Source organism: Alosa alosa, chromosome 3 (assembly GCF_017589495.1).
Source record: "Alosa alosa isolate M-15738 ecotype Scorff River chromosome 3, AALO_Geno_1.1, whole genome shotgun sequence".
Classification (NCBI taxonomy): domain Eukaryota; kingdom Metazoa; phylum Chordata; class Actinopteri; order Clupeiformes; family Clupeidae; genus Alosa; species Alosa alosa.
Genome location: NC_063191.1, coordinates 10632037 through 10659665, shown reverse-complemented (window position 1 = coordinate 10659665; position 27629 = coordinate 10632037). Strand labels below are relative to the sequence as shown.

Below are 27629 nucleotides of genomic sequence, written 5' to 3'. Positions count from 1 at the left end.
TACAAAGAAAGAAAAGTGTTTATTTGGCAACATGTTTTTGACATCTTTTTCCTCTTTTAATAGCCAGGAGAAAAAATGGGACCGAGAGAGAAAAAAGAACATAAATTGTCATCAAGCTCACGTAAAGCAAACAGACTCAATCAGTTATAAAAACAAGTACAATGACAAGTGTTGCAACTCCACAAGGCAGGGCACACTAAACCTGACCACCTCAACATGGCTCCCAAACAAAAGCCAGACAACACATCCGTTAGATTGACGCAACCACAGTCCAACCATTTGTACAGACACATTCAGAACATTTTTGCAACTGCAGTTGCAGTTGAATTTGCAGTTTTTGATGGCATGCACTCCCAAAAAAGTTCTCCCTAAAAAGAACCTGCTGTTCTTAATGGCACTCATCTTGGGAGTGGATGCCACCTTCATCACATCACGATGTTGGCAACATAGCACGCTTCCTACAAAAATATCTTGCAACAGACGGTCATCAGCAAGGCTATTTGATTTCACAGTTCAACAAAAGGGAGCGAAGAGTCTGATGGGCAATAGCGCTTTTTAAAAATTGAGGCATATGATTCAGGCAAATTTAAAGGGAGAAAAAAAGGTTCCTACAAAACTCAGTTTGAGCAATTCTTTCCAACCCACGATTCCCAGCTGTAGGTTGTTATCTTGTTTTGGCCACCAGGGGGAGCAACGTGACCAGTGCGGCCAAAAGTTCTCAGTAATCAGCATTCACAACTGAAGCACCTTAGAATAGAAGTGAACTCAGCGTCCATGAAAGGCCTCTGTGTTACGGTCATCCTTTAATAATAGAGGGGGGTGGGTGGGGGCACGGCACCTTAGCTGCCCTGCCTCTGCCAAAAACTAAGCTTCCTGGAAACTCTCTCAGTAAGCAGCTAACTCTGAATGGGAAAGGGGCATGATCTGGAGGTCATTCATCAGACCACCTGATCTAATTCACAGCAGGATCATGGCTAGATTCCCGCCTGATTAGGGCAGCTTCAATACCAGATCGGGCTCAGGGTAAGAACTGCACCAGAACCAGAGTTGGATCAGCGGCAGATCAGGACAGGACTTGGACCAGAGTCAGCTGCTAAGCTAAAACTGACCCTGGGTTGATTACATATTTCTCCAACTGTAAGAAAGACAAATAAACAAAAACAAAGGCTGTTTGGTACAGAAAGGCGTTTCTCGTCTGATGTTTCCCATCTAAGAGACGGACAGACAGAGAGAGAGAGAGAGAGAGAGAAAGAGAGCGAGCATCGTCCAGCATCTATGTGGGCAAGAGGGCTCCTGGGCTGGACGAGCATTTGAATATACTCAACATCCTGTGCATCGTGACTGAGGAAGTGAGGTCATAAAAGCGATGACACTGACCTTTAGCGTTTCTGCGTTAGCATTAGCAGATTAGAGCCAGAGGAAGGGAAATAAAAGGCCGACCTGCTGATTTGCTGTTAGCCAGGCAAAGCGATCGAGAATTTTAGTGTTGATGACAAGACCCAGAAGACATTTTCTTTTGCATAAGTTAACTAATATATGGCATGTGTAATGGATTTGGTAAGACCATAAAGAAGAGGGAACATTTCACCAATATCTTTTTTTTCGAGCAGGGTCATTTACAGGGGGGGGTCTGTTAGTGTTGGTCACCTCCATGTTACAGCGAAGGCCCTAAAGTGCCACAGTTTCTTTCACAAAGTCAACATACAGTGGTCACTGTCCTTATTTTTAAAAAGTAAGAAACTGGATTTGGATTTTTTTTTAAAATGAAAAACAAAAAAGCTGAGACCAGACATTGAGACCTACCTTAAGCATTATATATAAAAAAAAATCTAATTTTTCTTTTTTTGTTGTCATTTACAGATGAAACAGGCTCTGTGGTTGAGCTTATTCCTCAGTGGTGTTTGAATTGGAGGGGGTTGCTGGGGCCTCGTAAGGTCCATGGGGAGGCGTTTAGAGTAAACAGCACCTCTCCTTGAAGCCCTTCTTCTTTTTGTTCTTTCCCTTGCCGTTTTTGTCCTTGTTTTCCGACATCTTTTTGGATCTCACCTCCCTCATGAGGTCGAAAAACACCTTGGAGGAGAGAGAGAGAGAGAGAGAGAGAGAGAGAGATAGATAGAGAGAGAGAGAGAGAGAGAGAGAGAGAGAGAGAGACGAAAACAACAAGAACAGTTAAACAGATGTGTGGACTTTCTAAATGCTTGAATATTTCATTAGCATCTATGCTGGGTGGACGCCGGTGACACACGCAACTATGTGACATGATTCAGATAACATTCCACCAGAGACTCTAAAACAACAGCCGAAAGTAAGACTCAAACGGTCTAGAGAAGAAAGCCAACTGGCTTCAGACCATATCTGTGATTGCAGAAGTGTATCCAGAAAGAACACTAACTAAATGAACCAGAACACAAAACCTTTGGCCTTATGTGAACAGACAACCTTAAAGCTTGTCCCCAGGGGCCTTGAGAACATGGCCTCCCTGCTTTGTGAAATATCCCCCAGTGACTACATTTCAATGCAAATGAAGAGTTCCGTCTGTGCACGACCTCACCGCCCCCTCGAGAGAGTAGAAGGAAGTCTTCCTCTTCCTGAGTGAGGCTGTGTGTGCTGTGTGTACTTTCAGCCCTCTGCCACAGAGTCAATCTAATGCCATGGCAATCATGGCCCTAACTGGACAAGGCATTTGCCACGTGGGGCTTCCAGCCATGTTCCGCGTCACAAGGACAGATAAAAGAAAAGTGCAGGGTTTCTGCAGTTTTCAACAAAACAAAAGAATGCTGTTTTCAAAACGCCTTTTTCAAAAACGTCAAAATAGGCGATATAAGAAGTGGTAAATGAGTATTGATATTTAAGACCTACTATGCAATCTCTGGACGTATTTAAGACTTTTTAGGCCTAAAATTGAGAGTTCTTAAGACCCTGAGGAAACCGGTTTTCAGCCAGATTTCAACCTGTGGTCCGTGGCCCACTTGTGGTCCGTGAGGACATTGCTGGTGGTCCCTGACCATGGATTCAGTCATGTAGTTGCAATGTGGGAATCAGTATTTTTATTCAATGGTGGTCCTGGTGTTACATAACTAGTCACCATGGTGGGCCCTGGTTCACAATCAGTTGAAAACCCCTGGTCTAAACTATCAACGTGAGCAGCGGCAAGGACAAGTGTGTTCTTCTCCCACCTGGTCTTTAATACTACACATAGAATGTCTTAAGCAAGCGGGGGCTGTACCTTGTCGACGTTGGCGCGCGTCTTGGCGGAAGTCTCCACGTACTGGACGTTCCACTCCTCTGCCTTCCCCCGCGCCTCGTCCACCATCACCTGCCGCCGGTCCTCCAGGTCCGACTTGTTGCCCACCAGCAGCAGAGGGATCTTATCCTCCTCCGCCTTCACCCGCAGGATCTGCTCCCTGTAGGACACACACACACACACACACACACACACACATACACAAACGCATGCACAGACATGAACGCACGCACACACACACACACATAAACACACAAACACACACACATAAACACACAAACATAATCAATACAAGCAATAAACACCAATGTGTAAGAATTTAAGTATACAACACATACATGAGTACTTATACAACATTTTAAAAGGCAAGGAAGTAGACAAACACACACAGACAATATCCACACAGTGATCATATAAGCATGTCTAGTCTACATACAAAAATGCATGGTTGAATGCAAGAACATGGGTACACACACACAGACACACACACACAGAACAAAGACAAAAGACCACACCCATGCAAGGAAACAAAAATACACAGTGAAATGCATACAGATTGAAGAGACCTCCAAAACACACACACACACAGATGCACACTCACACAGACACACACTCAAAACAATCTATACCCATTATCAAAACAATTAATACCCCTACCACAACAAACATGCCCAGCTGGAGATTTCACAGCGGGTCACATTATCTGGTCAATATTATTCCAGTTTGGAACGCATGGAATTCCAGCTTCCACTCCCCCTGTCTAGATTTCCCCTGGGTCTGTTTGGCTTTCCCAAAAATGTCACCTACACAGCAGTGCAGAGCCTTCAGCAGTGGTTTATAGACAAACCTCGAAGTTAGAGGTAAACCCCCTCAGAGCACTAAGAGCCAGACAAAGCCAAAGGGCACTTGTTTTATTGTTGTTGTTTACCACTTACTACAAGTGAACCTACAGTAACTGGAATTGTGTGTGTGTGTGTGTGTGTCTGTGTCCACAGTAGTGTTCATGTGCATCACATGTGGTGCTGCTTTTCTCAGGGCTGAATGCACACTGAGCCTTATCTCTGTGAGAGCATGCATGTGGGATAGTGGGAGCTGTGATGTGCATTTACTGCCCAAGTCTCATTTTATGCCACACCATGCTGCGCAAAACAAGAGAGAATACCTATGTCTACTGAGTGTGAGTGTGTGTGTGTGTGTGTGTGTGTGTGCGCGCGCCCCGCTCCACTGACCTGAACTCTGCGGTAGCAGTGAAGGACTCGTGCTCGGTGATGGAGAAGACTAGCAGGAACCCCTCTCCGCTGCGGAAGTAGTTGTCCCTGATGGCGGCGTAGTCCTCCTGGCCCGCCGTGTCCAGGATGTCGATCTGGACCTCCTCCCCGTCCAGCACCACCTTCTTCCTGTAGCTGTCTGCCTTAGTGGGCTCATAGTCCTCTACAAACTACACACACAGAAAGAGAGACATATTCACTTATTCACATTATTTCTTATTAGATCTTATTTAGGAATTACTACCGCATTAGTCAACACTAGTGCTAGTGCAGAGATCTTAGCTAATAGGAACTACTGCCGCATTAGTCAATCCTAGTACTAGTGCAAAGATCTTAGCTAATAGGAATTACTACCGCATTAGTCAATACTAGTACTGGAGGATGCAGACATTATACTAACTAGTCAAAGTATGGATGGAGGAGAGTGGTAGAAGAAGGAGGTAGAGGAGGGAAGAGGAGAGGAGGGAGAAAGGGAATGCATGGAAAGTGCATGTTAGGTGTGTCAGGTTGTTAGAAGTGTTTGTTAGAAGAATTAGTCTTTAAGAATTTCTTGAAGATGGAGAGGGACGCCCCTGCTCTGGTGGCACTTGGCAGGTTGTTCCACCATTGGCTTTTCTTGAAGGAGCGCAGTGGCCGTAGGGTAACATAAGCCTTTATGAGACCATTTAACTGGATGGAAGCAGACCCAGCATTCACTTTGTTAGCAAGCATTAGTGACTGATTGAATTTGAGAGAGAAAGAAAGAAAGAGAGAAAATGAGAGAAAGAGGTTGAGAAAGAGAGAGAGAGAGAGAGAGCGCAAGAGAGAGAGAGATGGGTCAGTAATGGTATCCAAGGCACATAGCCACAGTTCGGTTTCTCAATATACTACAAATATGCATTAAAACTGCCAAGAGAATCAACTCAGTCCATTTGGAAAAGTTACACTGCCCATTGAGAGCAGGGTGTTTACACTTTTCACTGCTTGACTGGACTACAAATATTTTTTCCACAATGAATTTCCAATTCCTAAACCTCTACATAATTCATTAGAAAATAGCATATGCATAATGCATGTTTTGTTGTGTGTTAGTTTGTTTGTTTTGGAGTGCTCTTGGACCGCTGTGCTCTTGCTCCGTTCAACCAGAATAGGCATATTTAAGGGTTAGAGGAGCTCAGTGAGAAGAGAGAGAGAGAGAGAGAGAGAGAGAAATGAGAGAGAGAGAATGAAAAAAGAAACAGAGATAGTGAAAGAGAGGGCATAATTTCTCCCTCTACATTATGTATGGTTCTACTGCATCATGTATTCATAACGCTATGCTTCATATTTAGATGGATGACACTGTAAATGCCTCTCCATTATTTATATTATGTACTGCAAAACCTAATCCTGATATACTTGTTTTTCCATATCATATAGTCATCAGGCTTGATATTAAAAGCCTATACAATAGTTTAGCCGTGTGATATCTGCCTGAGTGTCTAATAATAGTGTACGCACAGAATACGCCTACACGGTGAAGCTAGGTGGTCACATGCCCACCCCGACTTTAGTGAAGTTTAGTTACACCTTTGAATAGGGAAAAAGCCCACACAAAAATGTCAGTGTTAATGGGAATGTCCCTGTGAACGTGTACGGAACGTGAACGGAGGATGTTCAGGCGGAGCTCACCTCGTCGTACATGAACTGGAGGGTGAGGGCAGACTTGCCCACGCCGCCACTTCCCACCATGATGACCTTGTGCAGGGCCAGGGAACTCTGGTTCTTGCTTTTACTGGCTGCCATCTCGAGAGACTCCGCGTTCACCCTCAGAAAACCCCCACCAAACTCCTCCTGTGACTGTCACCACCTGACCAGGTCAACGAGAGGGAGAGAGAGAGGGGCAAAAGGTTAGTCCACAGAGGTCAACACAGAGGTCAACTTCGAACCAAATGTCTTCAGAGGTCACCACCATGCCTGGGGTAGCAGTGTAATGACTTAACATTCGACGTTGGGCTTTTGTGAGTCTCCGAACGTATCCATGTGTGGTTTTATGAATGAAAAATAAAAAAAGGTTTTCTCAAAAAGTCTGCCATGGTCTGCCAGGTTACCATGTCCAGTGGTAATTCAATGCAAAGCACTCAAAGACACAAACAGTCATACACTCTATAGTGTGTAATATTCCGTTAGTCCTGTGCAGTCATGACACAGGAAGGGTGACACCAAGAGCAAACTTCCCTCTTAAGTAAACACTGGTGCTTGAGGTGGATGTGTGCTTTCAGTTTTACACAGCACGCCAAAACAATGCTCATTGTGAGATGTGGGGCGCGGGAGTAGAGAAAACTAAATACAACTGAATGAGGCCCAAACACATAGATGGATAGATAGATAGATATACTTTATTGATCCCTAGGGGAAATTCAAGAATTACATTAAAACACACAGCCTGCTGCTGCAACACCACCAGGCATGTAAACACTGGGGTTGCACACGCACGCTAATGATTTACATTTGCACTCATTTAGCAGACGCTGTTATCCAAAGTGATTATAGACCCTTTCAACAATAAAAACAAAAACAATGCTTGAACGTTCTATTTGGTTCCCAATCTACTTCCTCTGCATTAAGATAACATATGGAATGTTAAAACGGAAGCCTTGTGGGGCCAACTATGATGCTAATAATGGAACTCTTAAAAGGTCATTTTGTGCCTTGCTTCAAGGGCACAACGGTGGAAGCTGGGACCTTCAGGCTCTTGCATGCTAGCCCAGCTCCTTAACCATAACACTACCACCACCCCCTGACTATAAACTATAAACAGTGCACACTAAACAAAGCCCTGCCTTACGTCATTTCCCCAAAACAACAGAGAAAGCACTTTCCCCAACATTACAATTGGTTCCGGATTACTTGTTGTCGACAAGTTGTCGTCAGTACTGCACACTTAACACTTAATTCATTTACTGCGGGAAATCCCCAACCCTTCTAACACCTCTCCTGGGTATATCTGACATTAGAATTACACTGCACTGTATCTCACAGTGTACCTCTTACAGAAGCAGACACCACTGGGACACATAGCATTGAACTGCTTCTCTAAATATGACCTCTACATGATCATTATAGCTAAATGGGACTTGGAATAGATAGACCATATATGATGTGTAGGAGTAAAAATATACGGTGAATATAATGATGATGCCCTCTGTCTTTGAGGCCTGCTCCCTAATGCTCTTCTTCCCTTGCCGTAATAATAATAATAATAATAATAATAATAATAATAATAATAATAATAATAATAATAAAAAATAATAACAATAATAATAAAATAAGTTACATAATAAGCCCTTCTCAAACCCAAGGTCCCTTTACATAGTGGAAAGTTAAATACAACAAACAAACAAAGAGAAAAAGTAAATAGCTAAAGTGACCCAGCTGGACTACACAAGAGAGTGTCTATCAGAAGCAGCGTTAATCCTGACCACACAGATTTTATTGACTTGAATAAATCAAGTCCCGTTCACCAGACCGGACTTCAAAAGGAGGGGAGAGCTCTCGCCAGGTCCTCTCCAGCACCAGAGATTTAGATAGATCCAGTCAGAGAGAGAGAGAGAGAGAGAGAGAGAGAGAGAGAGAGAGAGAGAGAGAGAGAGAGAGAGAAGCAGAACATCAACATCAACACTAATCGATTAGATGCAAAGTGAGTGGAGGGCCCAGCGGATGTTATTGATCACTAATCGTCACGGGTGCCCAGAGAGAGAGAGAGAGAGACATGAGAGCAAAGGAGCCTGGGAACTGAGTGAGAGTTGGGGAACATCACACACGTCAGTGTCCACTCCAGACCACTAGGAGATCAACAACGATTGTCACACGTTACATCTAACACTAAACTCACAGAATAAGAGGCTGATTGCATTGCCGTGTTAATATTACAGACTAGTAAGTCTAGTAAGTCAAAAAATGGTTTTATTCATACAAATGAATATGCTTAGCAGTTTTGAGGACAACAAAGAGTGTGTTTGCTGATAGCCAAGGGAGATTCAGTTGAGGACTTTTTATTCTCTGAACCACTATTAATGATCATCAAACACACACACACACACACACACACTCTCCTCTCCTCCATCCCTCTCCTCTCCTCTTCCATCCCTCTCTTCTCCTCTCTCCATCCCTCTCCTCTCTTCTCCTCTTCTATCCCTCTCCTCTCCTCCATCCCTCTCCTCTCCTCCATCCCTCTCCTCTATCCCTCTCCTCTCTTCTCCTCTTCTATCCCTCTCCTCTCCTCCATCCCTCTCCTCTCCTCCATCCCTCTCCTCTATCCCTCTCCTCTCTTCTCCTCTTCTATCCCTCTCCTCTCCTCTTCTATCCCTCTCCTCTCCTCCATCCCTTTCCTCTCCTCTTCCATCCCTCTCTTCTCCTCCTCCATCCCTCTCCTCTATCCCTCTCCTCTCCTCCATCCCTCTCCTCTTCTCCTCCATCCCTCTCCTCTCCTCTTCCATCCCTCTCTTCTCCTCCTCCATCCCTCTCCTCTCTTCTCCTCTTCTATCCCTCTCCTCTCCTCTCTCCATCCCTCTCTTCTCCTCTCTCCTCACTCCATCCCTCTCCTCTCCTCCATCCCTCTCCTCTCCTCCATCCCTCTCCTCTCCTCCATCCCTCTCCTCTATCCCTCTCCTCTCCTCCATCCCTCTCCTCTCCTCCATCCCTCTCCTCTATCCCTCTCCTCTCCTCCATCCCTCTCCTCTCTCCATCCCTCTCCTCTCCTCCATCCCTCTCCTCTCCTCCATCCCTCTCCTCTCCTCCATCCCTCTCCTCTCTTCTCCTCTTCTATCCCTCTCCTCTCCTCCATCCCTCTCCTCTCCTCCATCCCTCTCCTCTATCCCTCTCCTCTCCTCCATCCCTCTCCTCTCCTCCATCCCTCTCCTCTCTTCTCCTCTTCTATCCCTCTCCTCTCTTCTCCTCTTCTATCCCTCTCCTCTCTTCTCCTCTTCTATCCCTCTCCTCTCCTCTTCTATCCCTCTCCTCTCCTCCATCCCTCTCCTCTCCTCTTCTATCCCTCTCCTCTCCTCTTCCATCCCTCTCCTCCTCTCCTCCATCCCTCTCCTCTCCTCTTCCATCCCTCTCTTCTCCTCCTCCATCCCTCTCCTCTATCCCTTCCTCTCCTTCTATCCCTCCTCCTCTCTTCTCTCCTCTTTTCTATCCCTCTCCTCTCTCCTCTTCTATCCCTCCCTCTCCTCCATCCCTTTCCTCTCCTCCTTCCATCCCTCTCCCCCTCTATCCCTCTCCTCCCTCCATCCCTCTCCTCCTTCTCCTCCATCATATCCCTCTCCCTCTCCTCTTCTATCCCTCCCTCTCCCTCCATCCCTCCTCCCCCTTCTCCTCTTCTATCCCTCTCCTCTCCTCCATCCCTCTCCTCCTCTCCTCCATCCCTCTCCTCTCCTCTTCCATCCCTCTCTTCTCCTCCTCCCCTTTTCTCTCGCTACTCTAATTAGCCTAGTGACACACATCTTTGTCTTCTTTCTTTGACACTCCCACCTTATTCACAACATGCAAACACACATGCAATGACCAGCTCAGTCGAACTCATTTGCACACACACACACACACACACACACACAAGACCCCCCCCCACACACACACACACATCGCCACTTTTCCAATTAACTACCAACCAGCTCAGTCGAATTCACTCACACAAAGAGTGTCACTTCAAACATGGCCCCTATCATGTCACCACCCCACCACACACGCTACACACACACACATTGGAAAAGGAGAGGAAGCTGGAGTCTGCAGGACTCCACATCACTCCCTCCCCATCCGCACGCCCCTGCTGTTTAAGCAGCTCTGGGCCCCTCAGATCCATCCCTTTTCTCCCACTGTGTTGAAACCGTGTCCGTGGCAGTGGTAATGTTCCATGCTGTGCACATGCTTGAGCTTGAACACCCCGTGGTTGAGACAGTGGGCTTTGGCAGTGCCGAGTGTCCTGGCGTGCTCGTGGCCACGGTGGCCTTCCACTGCCGATTAAGCATCTCTGGGGCTCTCTGAAAGAGAAGCTATTTGGTGTCTGGAACAAACTAAGTGCCATGCTGTGGTAGAGAGAGAGAGATATAGAGATATATATATATATATATATATATATATATATATATATATATATATATATATATATATATATATATATATATATATATATATATATATATATATATATATATATATATATATAAGAGAGAGAGAGAGAGAGATACTCAAAGGGCTATACTCAAATTGTTCAACCTCACCTTAACTTACCTTGAATTTCCCCTGGGGATCAATAAAGTATCTATCTATCTATCTATCTATCTATCTAACTTCTGGCTGTTTTCCTGACATCTGGAGCCATTACACCCATCTATAAAAGTGGAGATAAATTGGACCCCAATAATTTCAGAGGCATCTGTGTGAACAGTAGTCTGGGGAAGGTGTTTAGCAGCATCATCAACGAAAGAATAGTAGCCTTCCTTAAGGAGCATGATGTCCTCAAAAAAGTCAAATTGATTTCTTCCAAATTACCGCGACTAATGACCACATTTTTACACCCTACACACCCTAATAAACTAAACATGTAAAACCAAACACAAAAGGAAAAATATTTGCTTGTTTTGTTGATTTCAAAAAGCATTTGATTCAATCTTGGCATGAAAGACTATTTTATAAACTTTTACAAAGTGGTGTAGGGGGTAAACAATTAGTTAAGAAAAATGTACTTTGAAAAAACAGAAATGCTGTGAAAATTCAATACACAAAATTACAGAATACTTCACTTAAAAAAAGGGGGTGAGGCAGGCTGTAGCCTCAGTCTAACACTGTTCAATATTTACATCAATGAGTTGAAGGGTGCAGTTGGAACAGTCTGTACAGGAACTACAGCAGCACCTGACTCAGCAGAGAAATACTGTCAGCACTGGGCCCTGACAGTAAATCTAAAAAAGACAAACATTATGATATTCCAAAAGAAGCCCAGATGTCAGGAACACAGATACCCTTTCAATCTAGGCAGCACCGCTTAGATCACACGATGCAGTACACTTTACCTCGCTTGATCATAACTGCATCGGGAGCTTTAGCATGGCAGTGAATGCTCTAAAAGAAAAGGCTCACAAGAGCCAAATGCAATAAAAAGAAAACTTCTGGAACATAAACATACCAATTAAAGTTTGGTGCAAAATATTTGACTGTGTTATCCAGCCTATTATGCTATATGGAAGTGAGGTATGGGGTCCACTCAGTGTGCACAGCTACACTAGATGGGGACAAGCATCCTGTAGAATCCCTACATGCAGAATTCTGTCAATTAATTTTAAAAAAATCCAAAAGAAAATACCAACCAATGCATGTAGGGCAGAATTAGGCAGATTCCTTGGGCATCAACATACAAAAGATAGCACTATAATTCTGATGCATCTCCAAACAAGTCCCAGAGACACTGCATTTCATCACAGCAAAAACTCAAGATCTGAACCCGACAAGAATCCTCTGAGTCAGCTGCATTGAGACTAAGTAATCCCCTCTAACAAATACTAATACATTTCCTCTCAGCCAGATTATCCAGAAATTAAAGAAAAAATCTCAAAACAAAACAAACTAGAATTTATCTAATTACAACCAAAAATCAGTAAATATGAAATATTTTGAACAAAAAAGCAAACAAACTAGAATGTTATCAACAACATGTCCATAAAAAACATAAACTTTGTTATGAAATATAGCTGCAAGTGCAATGAGGGGGGCCCCAATCTGTCCCAGAATAGGGCATTAGAATGAAACGGATGGAACATAGCCATCAAAAAACAAAAAGATCGAGCAAAACAATCAGCAACTAGAAAAATGCACATCACAGGACACCAAATGTTTTAGAAGGCCCTCCTAATGGGGTCAACACATAGTTTGATGATATGAGCAACAAGGCTGTTACAAGACTATTTTGTCAATTATGATGACATCACAAGGTCTGAAGATGGGCTCTGGATCAGATGAAATTTGCCCTGTAAAACTTTGGACCTCCAACAGTGATGACTCTGAAACCACCACGTAGTGCATTTTAATTCTAAGCACAACAGCAGCTACAGGCCAAAAGGCATGTTTCTAATTACAGCCTCTTGAGCCGCCCCTGATTGGGTCCTGAGTACATGTACTAAGTTTGGTTATGACAGATGAATGGGTTGCTGGAGCTCACTTTCCTGTTTACGGCTTTGGCCTAAATTTTGATTGGCTGATACGGCTTAACGGTAATACTCCGCCACGAAAAAGTGATAACTTTTTGTGAGGCTTGGTCTGAAGATGATCTGTGTAAAAAATTGTGGGAATCAGAGAAAGTATGTGACCCCTGATACATTTTTAAGTGTTTTTGATGAAATCCAAAATGGCGGAAAATCCACCATGGCGGAAAATGACGCCATAGGGTGCGCGAAACTCGGCTTGGTCCAAGGATTCCAACGATACCTGACTTTTGAACCCACGGGTCAAAAGTTACCGCGGAGTGAACACACTTCCAACTTTGGCCTGTTGGTGGCGCTTAGAGGGTTCGAGTTGCCGACATGAAACTTGGGTGACATGAATCATGGGACTGTCCCTAATCAGTGTGCCAAATTTCACAACTTTTTCACCAGACGGTTCTATGGGGCTGCCATAGACCCTCATTGGCGGAAGCTGCATTAATACATAAGAAAAGGTAGAACATTACCGGTGCCTTCAGAGCTTCAGCTGCTTGGCCCCCAATTAGAAGAATATCTTCTACTGTCAGAGATATAAAGCAGAGACAGATCCTGACAAAATACAGACTCAGCGACCACAGCCTAGCCATAGAAAAAGGCAGACTAAGAAAGTCATGGTTGCCAAGAGAGCAAAGAGTCTGTGGTCACTGTACGACAGGTGGGGTTGAGACGGAGGTGCACTTTCTTCTTCAGTGTAAGAAATATGAACTTATTAGGAAATACCTACGCCGATAAATTTACCAACCTAATCCCGGAGTTCCGAAACCTGGGAGAACAGGAAGTACTGCCTATCTTACTTGGACAGCAAGGACAGACAGCAGACATACTGCTAATTATGTCACTGAATGCCATAGAGCGAGGGACAGTGATTAGACATGAAACACACATTAAATACCTACCATTTTCAGCACAAACACACACACGCATAAATGTATAAATGTCTTATCTATCGTATGTTCTGTATTGTATTGTTTGATGTCCTGCTTTGGCAATGCAAAGAAATATTTGTCATGCCAATAAAGCTACCTTGAATTGAATTGATTTGAAAGAGAAAGAGAAAAAGAGAGAGAGAGAGAGAGAGAGAGAGAGAGAGAGAGAGAGAGAGCACAGGAGAACAGACAGTTAGCGTTTAAATGGCACATGCATGCTGCTGTGTGTCTTTTTAGAGACCATACATGGGAAACACAAGACCATTAGGATCAGGGAGGCTGCAGACTGCAGAATGTGTGTGTGTGTGTGTGTGTCCCCTGGTGCCACTAGCTGACTCATGGGAATACTGCCTTATCTGATCTGCCTCAACCCACTGGGCTGATTGACTGACTTCTCTGGCATATGGCCACCACAGATTCACAGAATCAGCCACCATAACAATAGATCACCACGACGACAGAGCTGTCAAAGAAAATACAAGGCTTTGACAAAGGGCAAGAAAACTATTTCTCAAACAAATTAGCTTGTTGAAACATTCAATTCCAGAGTGAATAAGACTTGGCACAAAGATGGCATAAATTCTTCCAGCATTTTTCAATGAACAGCCTACATTAGTGTTACTGGTGTAAAAAAGTAATTTCACCGGTAGCCTACATAGCCTACTTAATCCATTTGACCCACATTATCAGCACATTATGCTAACAACACTAAGCCCCCTGGCAGTTTTACAAACTCGTATCCCATTCATAGCCAGCCGGGTGCAGGAAAGGAGGGAAGACTTTTCTCTCCGCTTCCTCTCTGCCCAGGAAGTGAGGTCGTGGGGTCGTTGCCAGGCCTTCCTCTCATTGTTACTACTACCTTGAAGTACCGTGAGGATTCCGGGTACACCACAGCTGCTGCCTGGTGTAGAGAGCGAAGCCCTTTATGCGCTTGAATCTGCTGACCTCAGCAGCCTTTGGAGGCTGTGAACTAGCGCACTCACACGCACACTTAACCACAGTAGGTTCATTCACCACTACAGGTTGATTACATAAACCCTGGCTAGGGTGGCTCGCCAACACAATTACATGCAAAGCGGTTAGCCGAGTTTTTCTAGGCAAGTATTCACAGGCCTGAGACATAGGCAGTTTAATAATATCAAGGAACCGATGTGTGTGACGTAAAGGGCTGTGTGTCCTGACTACTGAGGAGAACTGAACAGTGTACCTCAAGAGAGGCATTTATGTGTACTGCTATCGGCCTTTGTTATTGTCTCAATGAGCACAAAGGTAAATTAAGTCAATGAGTCAAGACATGGCAAGTTTGCTAAAAATATTCTGTATGTTAAGTGTGTGTGGGGGTGATGTATATGTGTATATGGGCATATGGTTGTGGTTGTGTGTGTGTGTGTGTGTGTGTGTGTGGCTGGGGGTATGTGTGTGTGTGTGTGTGTGGGGGTAGTGATGTGGGGGATGGTAGTGATGTGGGGGTACGCTGTACTGAGGGTTAAATGGAGGGCATCCTGAGTTGAAATCACAGGACTGCTGGGGTGACCTACATTCAGCACTCAACTTCAGCTCCCAACGGCTTCAGGCTGCTGAAATATACATGACGCCACAGACCCCCTACAGGAGGGACCAGAGACGGGGGGGGGGGGGGTTGGGCAGGGCAGAGAGAGAGAGAGAGAGAGAGAGAGAGAGAGAGAGAGAGAGAGAGAGAGAGAGAGAGAGAGAGGAGTGTGGGAGGGCAGCAGCATGCGAACCACGTTTCTCTCATCAGGATTCTCTCCTCACACAAATCTCCATTTATTAGTACACACACACCTCTCTGTCTCTGACACACAAACACACACACATGACATTGACTCAGATGTTCAACACGCACGCAGGCACGCAGGAGAGAGAGAGAGAGAGACGAAGACACATGTCCCAGCCTTGGCAAGCCCTCATCTGAAAGGTGACCCAGAACACTGACAACAGGGGCCCAGATAACGAGGGGGAGGAGGAGAGAGAGAGAGAGGAGAGAGAGAGAGAGACAGAAAGGGGCAGAAGGAAATGGACAGAGAGGGAGAGAGGGAGGGAGGAGAGAGGGGCAGAGAGAGAGAGAGAGGAGAGGAGAGAGAGAGGAGAGAGAGAGAGAGAGAGGAGAGAGGAGAGAGGGAGTGTGGGAGGGCAGCAGCATGCGAACCACGTTTCTCTCATCAGGATTCTCTCCTCACACAAATCTCCATTTATTAGTACACACACACCTCTCTGTCTCTGACACACAAACACACACACGACATTGACTCAGATGTTCAACACGCACGCAGGCACGCAGGAGAGAGAGAGAGAGAGAGAGAAAGAAAGAGAGAGAGAGAGAGAGAGACGAAGACACATGTCCCAGCCTTGGCAAGCCCTCATCTGAATGTGTCAACAGGTGACCCAGAACACTGACCCGTCCACCCTCACACCCACTCCACAGGGGCCCAGAGATAACGAGGGGGGGAGGAGGAGAGAGAGGGGGAGGAGGAGGAGGGGGGGAGGAGAGAGGGGGGAGGAGGAGGAGGAGGAGAGAGAGGAGGAGGAGAGGGGCAGAGAGGAGGAGAGAAAGGGAAGGAGAGGGGCAGAGGAGAGGAAGAGAGAGACAGAAAGGGGGCAGAAGGAAATGGACAGAGAGGGAGAGAGGGAGGGGAGGAGGAAGTGAAAGGGAGAGAAAGAGAGGGACCATATTATAGGGAGAAGGCCAGGGCAAACGAGAGGGAGGACTCCTTTATCAAAGCACCACTAAAACCCAGAAGCATTAAAAGCTCCACCTAGCAAGGTTAACACTTTAATAACACAAGGAGAGACAGGAGAGAAAGAGGAGAGGAAAAGAGAGGAGAGGGAAGAGGAGAAATGGAGAGAGGAGAAGAGAGGACAAGAGGAGTAGAGAGGTCCAATCAGCACACACGTCGGGTCAGTGATAAGCGTTGGACAAAAGACAGAGGGAGACGGGTAGGTGACTGAGCTACGCCAGGCCAGATTAGACTGAGCTCAGCACTCAGATATGGACACACACACACACACACACACACACACACACACACACACACACACACACACACACACACACGCACACACACACACACGCACACACACACTCGCACACACACACTCGCACGTCAGTCCGGAGGGGGAGAGAGTGCAGGCCTGCTGTGCCGATGCCAAAGGGTGAGGAATTCCAGCAAGGAGGGTCAACAATACATGATTTCAGTCAGTGGTAAACCCATGCTTCTCATGAACGGATATAAACATGAGCAAAACAAAAAACAAAACACAACAAAAAACAAAAGACTCTGGGACAATTTGGGAATACGTAGTTGAAAAGGAGAACTTTGATCTGTTTGCGGAAGAGACTGAATGAGATTCACCATGCCTTTACTTTCATACCCACTCCACAGACCAGGGTTCCCACTCTAAGTCAAATGTCAAATTCCATGACTTTTCCCTGACCTACTATGAACCTGAAACCTGAATTTCCATGGCCTACTATAGAATGAATCATACAATACATCGACCAAAGATTTCAGAGTAGCCGCATAGCGCTCAAGAATATGTGACTTTCTTTAGAGTGGGAGATGAGTAAATGGACATTGAATAAACAAAGTTGGGCTAACCATAACCACTCAAGCATGCAGTAGGCTAAAGCTAATTTACCAGATATACACTAATTCTGTGTGGACATATATTTGCATTGATGCATTTTTAAACTGCTACAACAAAATTCCCTGATATTTCATGACTTTGCCCCACAAATGATACAATTCCCTGATATTCCATGACTGGAATAGACTTTATCAAATTTCCATGATATTCCAGAAATTCCATGACCCTGGCAGACTGACGTAGAAACGGCTGCAAATTGAAAGCAAAGCGAGTGGAGTGGGGGTGGGTGGGTCTTTAAGATCTCCCTCCTTTGCGTGATCAGCATGGGGCCGAGCTTATCTTAATGAGCCGGGATCTCATGAACACCGCCGAGAGTCAGGGAGTATTAAAATGTTAAACCTCAGCTTTCAACACACACACACACACACACACACACACACACACACACACACACACAGACACACACAGTTTGCGCCTTTGCACTAGCTTTGATATGAACCACCACTGGAATGGAGAACAAGAAGACAACTGTGCATTAGCATGAGTGGGTTCCGGTTTCATCAGCATGTCAGGATGCAGTCGCTGGGCTGGTTTCCAGCAGGTCTGGAGCAAGGCTATGCGATCCTATCAGTGAGCCAGCTGGTTAGAGAGTGAGTGAGTGCACTGTGGGGTGAGTGAGTGAGTGAGTTGTGGGGTGAGTGAGTGAGCTGATAGTGAGAGAGTGTGAACGAGTGAGTGAGTGAGTGAGTGAATGAGCATCAAGCTCAGGCTCACAGGAAGAAATCCCTGTGGCAGGAAAAGCAGATGACTTTCACTCCGCACCCTCTGGCAAACAGGAGACTTCCTGCTGGAGCTGATGTGAAAAGCAGCACAGGGACTGGGACTGAGCGGGAAGGGGGTAGAGGGACTGAGCCGACACTCACAGATGGTAAAAACATCCCTTCTTCAACCCTCCCGTCTAAACAATACACGGACCAGGTCAATAGTCACTTGCCAGCATCTCCACCTGGGTTTGGGGTTCAGAGGTCACCACCAGGCGACAACACCCTCGACTCTCATGCAGACATGGGATGAGGGGACAGGAACAAGGATTTGGCATGTACACCGCATCCACTGACATACTACCAGTACGTTCCGAAAGGCAGAAAGATCCTTCTTGGTGCACACCCGGGAAATGACATGCTGTGATTTCCCAGCAGGTCACTGCAGGTCGACCTGGGCGGTTCCCCAGGTGAGTCAAAGAGGACATGCGGCAAACTGGGTCACACTAGCACATTATACTGTGTGTAGCCTTGGCATAGCTAGTGTACAGCAAGACTGCAGTTTCACACACACACGTTACAAGTTTTGGAGCTATGTGGTGCCATAATGGAAGTGGAAGCAACTATGGCTGTCCTCAAAAAAGATGTTTTAGGCCTACTCCTTGCTGATGTATTGATACAGATTTCATCAGAATACAGCACAAAAACTTAATAAAAAAGAAAAAAATCATTTTAGGTAAGAAATCTCTTAGATTAGAAACAGAATTATTTAATACGTATACCTAAATGTTCCCTGGTCCTGAATTTTAAGTTGTGCATTCCTTAAAGGAGAATTCCGGCAATTTTTCACATAGATGTCCGTTTCTCAAGGTCACCGAGTACTGTCGGTAGCTGCCAGGCAGCTACAGTGCTACTCTCTGGGGGCATGAACATAAACAACAAACCGCTGGATTTCTCCTTTAAGGCTTTCTTCGCTGTTATACAGAGTTATGAAGAACAGCTGTTAGTGTGAACTCTGTTAACGACATGGTCAGTATTCAGAATTAAACATGCACTGTGATGCGTACTGTATCGTAGCTTCTGTGTCATGATCTGTGGCCGTGTGAGATTTCAGGCCAATATGCAGCCCCCCTAACTGCACCAGGGTAACTTAGTCCACACTGTTTCACACATTTGTGTAAGAATGTTTTCATAGAACATTCTCCAGCCCCCAAGGCATATAGACAGCAGGAGAGCCCTCCTATGTGAGTGTACTGATGAGAATGTCCTATGTGAGTGTACTGATGAGAACCTAACCCTCCCGTGGGCACAGGGGGTAGAACAACTTTCACTCACCGATTAATTTGGCCAAGAAGAAGCGGGGGAGACACACACACACACACACACACACACACACACACACACACACATACACATGCACACACGCGCACACACTGATTCAATTGGATGCCTTTATAGTCTTTTCAATAAGAAGATACACCCCAGTATCAAAAGCAGACAGACTGTGAGTAATTAGCGGCTTCTGAATGAGCCTGCTCAGTGGAGCAGAGTGGAGCAATAGCGCCTGGGCAGGCCTCCCGAGGTTTAAGCATGGAGCCGCAAAATGTTCCTTTTATCTTTCTTTTTTTAATTCTTTTCGTAGCAAAAGCTCAGGAGGGACTGGCCTTGCGGCACACAGACACACAGACTGAGGGGAAAAAGACACAGAGCCTAAACGACAGGAAATGGAGAAGAGGAGGTATTTCCTGTGTGGCGCTTCACTCTTGGATGACACCAACGGCATACTAAGCATCGCCACCTACCACAGCACAGAGAGAGCCATTGAGAGATGGAGGGAGTGTGGGGAGAGACGAATTAGGGGCTTACTGTGGGCCTGTGAGAGAGAGAGAGAAAGAAAGGAGAGAAGATATGTTGTGTGTGTGTGTGTGTGTGTGTGTGTGTGTGTGTGTGTGTGTGTGTGTGTGATACTAAATAGCCTTATGTCTGTGTGTCTCTTAGTAAAAAGCGCCACGGGGTCTATATGGATACTGAAAATACATTTGTGTAAGAATGTTTTCGTTGAACATTCTCCAGCACCCAAGCAATATAAACAGCAGGAGAGCCCTCCTTCGGCCAAGAGGGAATGGGGGAGCCACGCACACACACACACACACACACACACACACACACACACACGCACACACGCACACACACACACACACCAGGCGAAATGAAACGCACTGAAAAAAATAATATTGAGATGAGGTCTGCTGCTGCATGCTGTCGTCGTTACCTCTGGCTTTGGGCCATTATCAGTCCGAGCGCATTACCGTGTTAGTGTCACAAAATCTCTTCCAGTGTTCATGTGGATGTGATTACGGAGTCCCTGCACTCACAAAAACAAGCCTCGTCCTAGCATCACCATTTCCTTCTCTCTATCTTCCTCTTTGCATTATTTAAACAGTCTGATATCTGCTCAAAATGTGTGTTTGTCTTTTACACCCATACTGGGCGAGCGAGAGAGAGAGAAGAGAGAGAGAGAGAGAGAGAGAGAGAGAGAGAGAGAGAGAGAGAGAGAGAGAGAGAGAGAGAGAGAGAGACACAGCCATGAACATTTGCTTGCCTTGTCCATATCATTGCATTTACTGAACTGGCAGACAAAACAAATCTTCGCGTTTAGTACAATATTCTCCAGATTCCTCTTTCTCTCCAGTTCTGCCCAGTTTTGCTGTGGGCAGCACAGAGTCCAGAGTCAAATGACCATGTATAACAAAGCCAAGAGAAGCAGGGAAATATAAACCTTGAAGTTCAACTAAACACAGGAATCCCCAACCACAATGAGATCACTGATAGAGAACCGAGAATAACACAGAAGTCAGAATGCAAACCCAGAATGACTAAGGACACATTGGAACTGGGCCTAGTGCGAGCACACCCTGAAAAGTGTAAACAAAACAACAACACAAGACTTCCCAAACATTTGCCATGGCAATCAACCTGGTAACCACAGTGACTCAAATCACTGGTCCCTCTCGATAAGAGACGAGAAGAGAGGACAAAAAAGAAGAGAAGAGAAGAGAAGAGAAGAGACCAGGGTGGTAAATCAGGGGGTTGGGTCGAATGGGTCAGCAGGGTCATTTATAGTCTATAGTCTGTAAGTCTCTATGAGTGAGTGAGTGAGTGAGTGAGGTCCATTGGGGAGGAGGAGGAGGAGGGGGGGGGCTAAGTCGCCCTTCACACATCCTACACACAAAGGCCTCTTTAATACAGAGCAGACCCCCGCACTCCTATCTACAGGCCCTCTGCATGCGGTCACAGGCATACTTCAGCACACACACACACACACACACACACACACACACACACACACACACACACACACACACACACACACACACTGTAAAGTGGGTCAACATAAGGCAAGAGAGAGAATGGAAACACACTGATCCTACCTGGACACTAGCATGTTCACAATGCCGTTCATGTATGGAAGTCCCTACCTCTCTCCTATTACTATATGGGTAGGTGCTGTTCTCACAGCGACAATTATTTCCGAACAACTTTTGTAATATTGATCTTGCGTTAGCAAGCAGTTGCAAAAGGTTTGGCACCTAAAAAGCACCGTGTGCACTGCACTTCACCCACCATACACATCCAGCATATTCCACCATTACACCAAAAACAGGAAGTCACTTCAGCACGTCAGTGTTGACATTTAAGGGGACAGGCGGTAAGTGCTGACAAAAGTAATTCTCTGATTACAGTACACAAGGGCGCCCTGACGGCCTCTGAAAAACAATGATGACATACATCCATACGTCCGCCCTGCCTTGCCCAAGACTTCAGGATTAGTTGGGCTGGCGCACAGACTTGTGCTGCTTGCCTGTGGAACAATACAGTGGCTTAAGAGGCGGTGACTCATGATTCTGTGCTGGGCAATGGTCATTTAGGACAATGCTAGAATAATGGCCTCACTCCAACGCTAGTGCATTCAGCAAATCAAATCCATTCTTGGAGAAGGTGATAACAGGTACAACACCTTCCCAGAATTCCTTAAAACTGACCCTCTCTGTATGATGTAAACAGCTGGATTGACTGAAGTGAACACTTAGGGCATGTGTTTGTTTTATCGTGATCCTCATGAGTTCCTCATGAAAAAACAAAACAAAAAGCATGCCATTACATTGCCAGGAGGAGCTTCAGTAACAACCCTTACCCTGTGAGTGTGTGTGTGTGTGTGTGTGTGTGTGTGTGTGTGTGTATGTGTGTGTATGTGTGTGTGTGTGTGTATGTGTGTGTGTGTGTGTGTGTGTGTGTGTGTGTGTGTGTGTGTGTGTGTGCGTGTGTGTGTGTGTGTGTGTGTGTGTGTGTATGTGTGTGTGTGTGTGTGTGTGTGTGTGTGTTTCAGTGTGCACAGGGTGAAAAACACTTCTCTTTTCTTTGACTTCTCTGTTTCTCTTGATCTGCTCTATAAAGAACTGTCACCCCAATCAGGTCGGTATCTATAGTCTGCAAGATCTGTGACTTGAGAAACATATAGAAATATAGAATGTTAGGACATCAGCTTAGACATTTCCTGGGCCGGCAAGGAGTGCCACAATGCCTCAGAACTTCTCCCAGAGCACGCTGGGACATGCAGCCAACTCGTACAAGGCCGTTCTGAGGGTAAGACATCTGCAGCATGTACGCAAGTCAAGACTGGGTAGAACAGAGAGAGAGAGAGAGGAGAGAGAGAGAGAGAGCAGATGTTTTCGTCAAGAGCATTCATCCCTTTCCACCCTCTCAAAAACCCTCTGACAGTGTTTTGAGACACTTTGCCAAGAATAAAAAGAAGTAGGCATTTATTTTATTTACTTTTGTTCCGGAACTTTCCAAGTAGCATCCTTCCTCCTGAATTCATAACCTGTGCCTGTGTGTCTCTGTGTGTGTGTGTCCGTATGAGGGGAAGCAGAGACAGCTATAGTGGCTGCGACACCTGTGAGTTATGGAGAGGCATGTTCCACTGCCTTGAGAGGGCCCGACCAGTGAACCCCAGATTCCTCAGTGACGGCGGCGCTGGTCAAAGCTCAGGGGAATCCATCAGCAACGAGGGGGGGGGCAGGCGGTCTCAAACACACGAGCCTTCCCAGGCCTCCCTTTCCCACAAAACTGGAACAAATTGACCGGATTGCTCTTCCGCCGACAAAAAAAAAAAAAGAAATAAAACGTACAGTCTGATGTTCAGAGTCAAATGCAGCGAGTTTGGGGAACTAAGCAACAACAGTGAGCCGAACTGACAGCTCTGAAATGCCTCCTCTCCGACTACATGGAGAAACGATTTATCTGTGTGAGACATTGTCGTGACAGGCCGCAGCTTTGCCACCGTGTAACGCCACGCCGAGTCTTGTTTTAACCTAGCGTATTACACTCAGCTGTGCAGTGCTTTTATGTGATCTAGGACAAGCTCTCTCTCTCTCTCATAGGACTCTGTTGACACTGTGCCGTTTCAGCAACTCCCATCAGATAACGCTCCTTATAGTATGACAAGTGTGTCAAACAGGAAGAGGCAGGAGGGAGGAAGCTTGAGAGAACATTAAAACAACAACTCATCATACTGTAAAAGGTTTCTAGCGTTCCACATTCAGGTAAGCACCCATGGCCCGATGCTTAGTGTTCTCAAGGCTTCCATCTCACTGAAAGGTATGTGTGCTTGGCATCTATTATAAAACATACTTTTCTCATAAATGCAGTTAGGTTTATGACTCCCACAAGCATCGCCCTGCCTTTCAATTGTTCACCAAAACATGTGAAAGCTTTTAGCGTCTGTACACAACTAACGTCACAAAGCACCTCACACCAGATGGCTCATTATGTGTGTTAGAGCTTTAACCTGCCTTCTATGTTGGACTCTGTCGTGCAGGCAGGTCAGGGCTTATCATATTAAGAACATCTGAACGAGGCCACTGACAGTATGACCGTGTTAGGTCTACTGCTGGCATTATCTAGTTAGGCAGAAGTCAGCAACAATCTGATAGAAGAGCTGGTGAGAAGGAATGTTCAGAATGCCCAGGTTATTTATTTATTTGTTTATTTTTTAGTAAATTCTAAAATTCTACTAAGGCCTACTGGGCAGAAGCCCGATAGAATCTTAAGAGGAAAACATACAGCCAACAGCATTAGGCAGTCTGAGATTCCTCAGAAGTGACACAAAGGAGATTATTAAGACATCTATGATATGTGCAACATAGACCTACTTGAAGTAAACAGTTATCCGAGTCTTTACAGCTTGGCTAAATGGTCTACGTCGTCTACAATAAAAAAAAAACTACTTCACATAATTCTCAAAACATGAACCATCCCACCACTAATCAACAACAAGGCTGAAATATCATACTGTGAAACTAGGTGCTTGATATTTGGACAACATTTATAACTCAAGACACCATCAATATAGCTCACCACTGACTAAAGGTACTACAAAACCACACAAAACAATATAGGCTACTGCCCTCAACTCCTGCTGCTAAACTACTGTTTGAAATAACTAAGAACTCAATTTTCCACCAAACCCAATTTTCCACAGATCCGTTTCAAACCACATTTGAATGGTAGATGCAGCTAATCAGATTATGTATGGATATGCAAGAAATTTGGGACTGACGGTGTGAACCTGGCTTACAGTAGGTCATTTGCCCATTGTGCACAGTCTTATTAAAAGGAAAAACATTCAAATCATTCTGCTTGGATTGGGTCTGAAAGTCTGAAATGGTTTCCCAGATACTGTTACCTAGCATGACCTTCTCTTTCCCTAAGCAATAGAGTCAACAGTAACATTGGTGAACCTACTCACACAGCCAAGCCCCACGGTCAAGTTAGCTCCCTCCAGGGCATTCCATAGAACAATACTTATTACCCACCACAACGACCCAGAAAACAAATAGCAATTTTTGTCATGTTAATGAAATATTAACCTAGAAGTCCCACCAGAGAGTCTTTCACCACCGTATGTCTGGAATCCATTTAACTGACACTCCCTGATGGTATAACATCTGAATCATTTGTGTGATATTAGGCTACATGTTACATATTTCATGTTAATTTACATGTTATGTAATAGGCCTAGTTCAGGTTTTATTATTAACAGTCCTCATGGCTGTGCATAGTCCAACATATTTACATAGACCTCGCTGAATATTTAGGCATGTTTCTTACAAAGAAAACTGTGTCTTTTAAAAATGTTGTGTTATTAGACCAGGTTGACTGCAGAAACACAGATAAGCCTTGTTGTTAGGATAAACCACTTGGCAGCCAGCCCTACATTTTAAGGATAAACACAGACCTGTTGCACATGCTCAGTTGTGAACCATGGTGGCAAGCAATAACTACAAGGCAGCATTTGAAGGCCAGAGAAGGACAACCACCCGGTTTGTCCACCTGAAATCTACAGCAAGCAGTGTGGGACACATCACTGTCCTTCCGTACACTGTCCATACACTGCAGTTCACTTTGCACTGCCCTTAACATTTCAGAGCCATCATCTACCTCTGCTATTGGAGCGTAGTCCATTTTAATACAGGGAAATGAGGGCTAAACATATGATTCTGCACATAACTGCACATCTGGCTCAGGAGGACTCTTCACAGGGGAAACAAAACTTTGCAACCAATGCCTGAAAGCCATTCCATATCATCCAGCCTTAACATGCTGTTTGGTCACTGAGCATTCGTTACAGTATCTCCTGACCGTACTTTCCACAGGCTGTGCTGAGTCGGTGGCTGCCCCTCCCATCTACCCAGTCCACTGATAAGGGGACTAACAGTAGTCCAGGCCTCTGTTCCACACCAGGCCATGTAAAGGAAACTCACAAAGGAAAGCAGGTTACACCCTGACAAGGACATGGACTTGAGGAACCTACAGCAGTGGGGAGAAACAGCTAGACTACCAGGAGTTACAGTAGCAGTACTCACACTAATAACAAGTTTTGTGCCACTTTTCCAGGATCAGCACAATGAAAGAGTAAAAACTAAGGATGCAAATAATGTTACATCGGAGTAAGCTACTATAAAGTAGGCTACAACAGGACCCAAGAGCTACACAGTACACAGATCTGACTTATCATATAGGCTACACTTAACAATTTAGCCAGGAAACAGTAACGCTCATCCATCGGTTCCATAGTTTCATTTTCCGTCTTCTACAACGCAACTAATAAACGGACTATTCCCATTCGTGTAACGTTATGGAAAAACAAAGCAGCTGAAATAAGCTGACCATGTCGATGTTGTGTCAGATTATAGAGGTTGGCAAAATCCAGTGGGTGATGTATAGCCAAGTCCAAAAGTGCAGCCTAATTTACGAAAACACAAAGCGCACAGTAACACTTCACAACCTGAACTGATCGGTCAGACTGATAACAGCGAAAGATCCCTGAATAAATGATGGCCTTTATTACGGGAAAGCAGGCCTACACGCTGCCCGGAGATGGGAAAGTCCAGCGGACAGTATTCACTTTCGTCTCGTGATGCTTGATCAGAATGGAGATCCCCCCACCCGCCATAGCCTACTAAAAAAATACTCGATCATCAAGAATATAGGTAGGTATAGAGGTCGCAATAGACAGATATATATATATATATATATATATATATAATCCTAATAAAAGACTTCAGGATCAAATATGCACAAACTCCTGCAAGTTATAACACGAGACCTTGGGTAGGCTAGTCCCTACCTGCTCAGGCGACTTCGATTGTTCTTCCTGAGATGTAGGCAGGGGACTACATTAACAATGCTTCTAACAATAAACTGTCAGTCTGCTTCAGAACGTTAATCTTAGTCGACAATTGCAATGAAAGCTACTAATTTTGCACAATAATCTTGAACGTTACAGACGCTACATGAGAGAAACCACCTCTTTTATGCCACATCCCTGTTAGCGCCCGCCTCTCCGACACGTTCAGCACTCCATTGGGTCAAAATAGCTAGTACAGAGATGTCTCTGTAAAATTCTAAAACACAATGGGCTTTTGAAATGTCATTCAAGTGACGCTGTCTATAATCAACGAAATATGTCTCCGAACAATTAACTGTCAGTAGGCTAGCCTATCCTCAATTTCCCATTATACTTTGCAAGGACAACGAGGACTCTGAAACACGTTGCAGAGATTATAAATTACATTTTTGTTGAGCCTTACCAAAACAAGCACTTGACGTCTCCCCTTTCTTTGATGCTATCTTGCCGAGAGCATTAATGGTGTGTTCCAAGTCATAGAGCTGAGAGTTTCACTACCACCAACCTCTGCTCTAAACCCCACCCTCCCGGACGTACAAGAATGAAGAAATTGAACAGGATGTGATGTCATGTAGTCAGGAGCCTTTTTTGCTTGAGTTCTCACAATCAAAAAAATGTGTCAGGATAGGAATAGACCTAGCTGTAGCAGACACTGAAAATTCTATTTTTTTAACTAAATGGAAAAAACGTATGTAGGCCTAGGCCTATACAGTATAACAAACAATGTTGGTAATTCATGCCTAGTGAATAAAATATAGGGTTAGGTCGGTGTTTATGATAGACTTGGCTATTATATCAAGCTTTGGTTTCTGGCCCAGACAGGTAGGCTATAATGCCATTTGTGGGTGACTTCCCGTGTGAC

At 45.0% G+C, this 27629-nt stretch overlaps 1 protein-coding gene across 3 annotated transcripts; it reads right to left on the bottom strand.

The window, feature by feature from the left end:
* On the bottom strand, nucleotides 1–27298 carry LOC125292107 (ras-related protein ralB-B). Of its 3 annotated transcripts, none has more exons than XM_048239265.1 (5): nucleotides 27171–27298; nucleotides 6163–6340; nucleotides 4474–4682; nucleotides 3227–3404; nucleotides 1–2070 (listed from the first exon to the last, which is right to left on the bottom strand). In XM_048239265.1, exons 2-5 carry the CDS (start codon nucleotides 6274–6276, stop codon nucleotides 1951–1953), a joined length of 621 nt encoding a protein of 206 aa, XP_048095222.1. In that variant the 5' UTR covers nucleotides 6277–6340; nucleotides 27171–27298; the 3' UTR covers nucleotides 1–1950. The 3 variants fall into 3 exon arrangements, with proteins under 3 accessions (XP_048095222.1, XP_048095221.1, XP_048095223.1); XM_048239264.1 differs by lacking the exon at nucleotides 27171–27298 and adding an exon at nucleotides 26708–26866; XM_048239266.1 differs by lacking the exon at nucleotides 27171–27298 and adding an exon at nucleotides 26404–26502.
* Nucleotides 27299–27629: the final 331 nt, after the last annotated feature.